At 43.9% G+C, this 2,896-nt stretch overlaps 1 protein-coding gene across 1 annotated transcript; it reads left to right on the top strand.

Annotated features, from left to right (window-relative positions):
• Positions 1–227: 227 nt before the first annotated feature.
• Positions 228–2,006, top strand: LOC143629324 (UDP-glycosyltransferase 72B1-like). The gene is made up of 2 exons (XM_077098628.1): positions 228–720; positions 889–2,006. The coding sequence occupies exons 1-2, from the start codon at positions 319–321 to the stop codon at positions 1,921–1,923; spliced, it is 1,437 nt and encodes a 478-aa protein (XP_076954743.1). The 5' UTR covers positions 228–318; the 3' UTR covers positions 1,924–2,006.
• Positions 2,007–2,896: the final 890 nt, after the last annotated feature.

The raw sequence follows: 2,896 nt of genomic DNA, 5'->3' as shown, positions 1-2,896 counted from the left end.
CTGTAACTTATAAACACATTTTTTGAATGATAATTTAAGAATACTCATATTAAATTACAATGAAATTACATCTTATTACACTTTTTAAAATTCAACATGTGACGGTGACCCACACCCATCTCATTCTTCAATTCCTAGTATGAATCTCCAATAATCATGTAAAAAGTAGGAAAAGGAAAAAAAAGGTAAAGCTTGACCAAAATATTAAGTGTTGTATTTATTTTTCTTCTATAAATACTCCTCCATATCTCATTGTACCACCATCTCCTCAAACCTTCCTAAAACACATTCTCAGTCACAACTCACAACTAGATCGCTATGGGCATTGAGAGTGCACCAAAACCGCATGTCGCCTTCCTCGCAAGCCCGGGAATCGGTCACATTACCCCACTTTTCGAGCTAGCCACTCGTCTCGTCACTCAACATAACTTCCAAGTCAGTTTTCTCGTCATCACCAACGGCTCGACCCCGGCTCAAACCGAATACCTCAACTCCAACTCACATCCCGACCTCCATATCGTCGACCTACCACTTGTCGACGTATCCGGTCTTGTATCCAATGACATGACCGCATTTGTCCGCCTTTGCATTATAGCTGAAGAGTCCATCCGATCACTTCGATCCGTGTTATCAGGAATTGACAGACCGAAACTGCGAGCTTTCGTCATCGACATATTCTGCACGGGCGTGTTTGAAGCTTGTAAAGAGCTATCCGTTCCGGTATATATTAATATCACGTAATCTCGAAATCATTTATATTTGTTACATATTTTATTATTATTATTATTATTATTATTATTATCATTATTATTATTATTATTATTATAATTATAAAGTGACGTGATTATGTGAATAATAACATAATGTCACGTTTTTACAATATTTCAGGTATATTCATTTTTCACAAGTTCAGCAGCGCTTTTGGCGTTCTCTTTATACCTCCCGGTGCTGGACACCGAGATGAACTGCGGGTCCATGGGTCTACCAGACCCTATGGAGGTCCCGGGCTGTCACTCAGTCAGAGCCCGGGACCTGATAGACATAACCCAGGACTTTAAGTCTGATGACTACAAATGGTTCTTGCATCATGTCAGCAAGCTAACCATGGCCACCGGGATATTTGTGAACTCGTGGGAAGATCTTGAGCCGGTTGCGCTCCGAGCGTTAAAACACGAACCATACTTCCTTAACGTTCCCACACCGCCGGTCTATCCTGTCGGACCACTCACGAAAGAAGACGAATCCCTGGATTCGGGTAAAGAAATACTTGCATGGCTTGACAAACAACCGAAAGAATCGGTTTTGTTTGTTACACTCGGAAGTGGTGGGACACTAACGAGTGAACAACTCACTGAATTGGCTTGTGGTCTAGAACTGAGTCAGCAACGCTTCATACTAGTGGTTCGGAAGCCGAGTGACTGCAATTCCGCGGCTTTTTTCAATGCGGGGAGTGAGACGGAAGACCCGGAAACGTACTTGCCTAACGGGTTTATAAAGAGGACGAACCAAGTCGGGTTGGTGGTTACTTCGTGGGCCCCACAAATGGCGGTGCTGAGTCACCCGTCTACGGGGGCGTTTTTGTCTCATTGTGGGTGGAACTCGACTCTGGAATGTGTTAAACATGGGGTACCAATGATTGCATGGCCGATGTATGCAGAGCAGCGGATGAATGCAACGATATTAAGCGATGAGATCGGGGTGGCGGTGAAGATGCCGGTGGTGGGGGACGGTGGAGAGACGGTAGTGGTCGGGAGGAAGGAGATAGAGCGGGTGGTGCGGGTGGTGTTTGAGGGTGATGAAGGTCGGAAGATGAGGACTAGGGTGAGTGAGTTGAAAGCGAGTGGTGGGTTGACACTGAGTCGCGATGGATCGTCTTATGAGGCGCTTGCCCGAGTTGCCGAGTCATGGAAAGTGGAAAAATGATAAAGTTAATTGAATCTGGTCAATTTCTAGAAGTTATAATGTAAATGGTATCGGGCTTGGTTTGGGAGGATCGGTGTCGTTTAATGTTGGTTAATCCTGTGTTGTTTTCTTTTTCTTTTTCTTTTTCTTTTTCTTTTTTATTTCATCTGTATTGTGTTGTTCTTGGGTTACTCTCGTGTTGTCTTGTTCCTTAATAGGTTTCTTTAATTTCTTTTTTGTTTTTAATACAATCGGCCTTAATTTAGAAAAAAATGTAAGGCTGAGGGGTGTGGAGCGCGAGAGGGGGCGCGTGAGCCAATCCGCTCGCGCCCCGGGGCGCGAGCACCACACCACCGAGGCGCGAGAGGGGCGAGAAAGGGGCGCGAGCACAACTTTCAAAGCAGGCGCAAGGGGTCTCGCGGCTGGGAATGCGCGTGAGGAGGCCTTGGAATGCGTAAATAGAGCCGTTGGGCTCTTTGTTTATTAAAAAAAATTTTTTTTTTCTCTATATAACCAATATCACATACCACCCAAAACCAATATCACATACCAATTTCACATACCAATATCACATACCATCAACCCATTTTAACCATATCAAACACAACTTCAATCTCCAAACTCATATATAATATCCCAAACTCCTTTATAAAACCCAAAATTTTTTTCCTATATATAACCCATTTCATATAAAAATCCAAAAACAACCCATCGTCCCAATTTTTTTTTTTAAAATAATGTCGTCGTACTCGTCTGATTCCGACTCCTCCGAAGAGGATGATTTGCTTCTTCATGTAGGGGGAGTTTTGACCGCAACCGTGGTCAATCTCTTGCAAAATCAAGCCCATCAACCCCGACTCCCGAGGGTTAGAGCACCACCTCGTGATCGTGATCGATCGGGTGCTAATGATACTTTGATGAGGCATTATTTTAGCCCTCAACCGGTATACGCGGAGTCGGATTTTCGAACTCGTTTTCGAATGAGCAGGCAATT

Source organism: Bidens hawaiensis, unplaced genomic scaffold, assembly GCF_021521415.1.
Source record: "Bidens hawaiensis isolate Kalapana, Puna unplaced genomic scaffold, B.hawaiensis_p1.1 tig00005181_1, whole genome shotgun sequence".
Classification (NCBI taxonomy): domain Eukaryota; kingdom Viridiplantae; phylum Streptophyta; class Magnoliopsida; order Asterales; family Asteraceae; genus Bidens; species Bidens hawaiensis.
Note: the sequence above shows the minus strand (reverse complement) of the source record. Positions and strands in the feature narration are given on the sequence as shown.

Excerpts from the sequence above, each read along its gene's own strand:
- LOC143629324 (XM_077098628.1), top strand. The coding sequence starts at position 319 with ATGGGCATTGAGAGTGCACCAAAACCGCATGTCGCCTTCCTCGCAAGC. Across the intron at positions 721-888 it reads GTAAAGAGCTATCCGTTCCG|GTATATTCATTTTTCACAAG; the intron begins GTATATATTAAT and ends ACAATATTTCAG.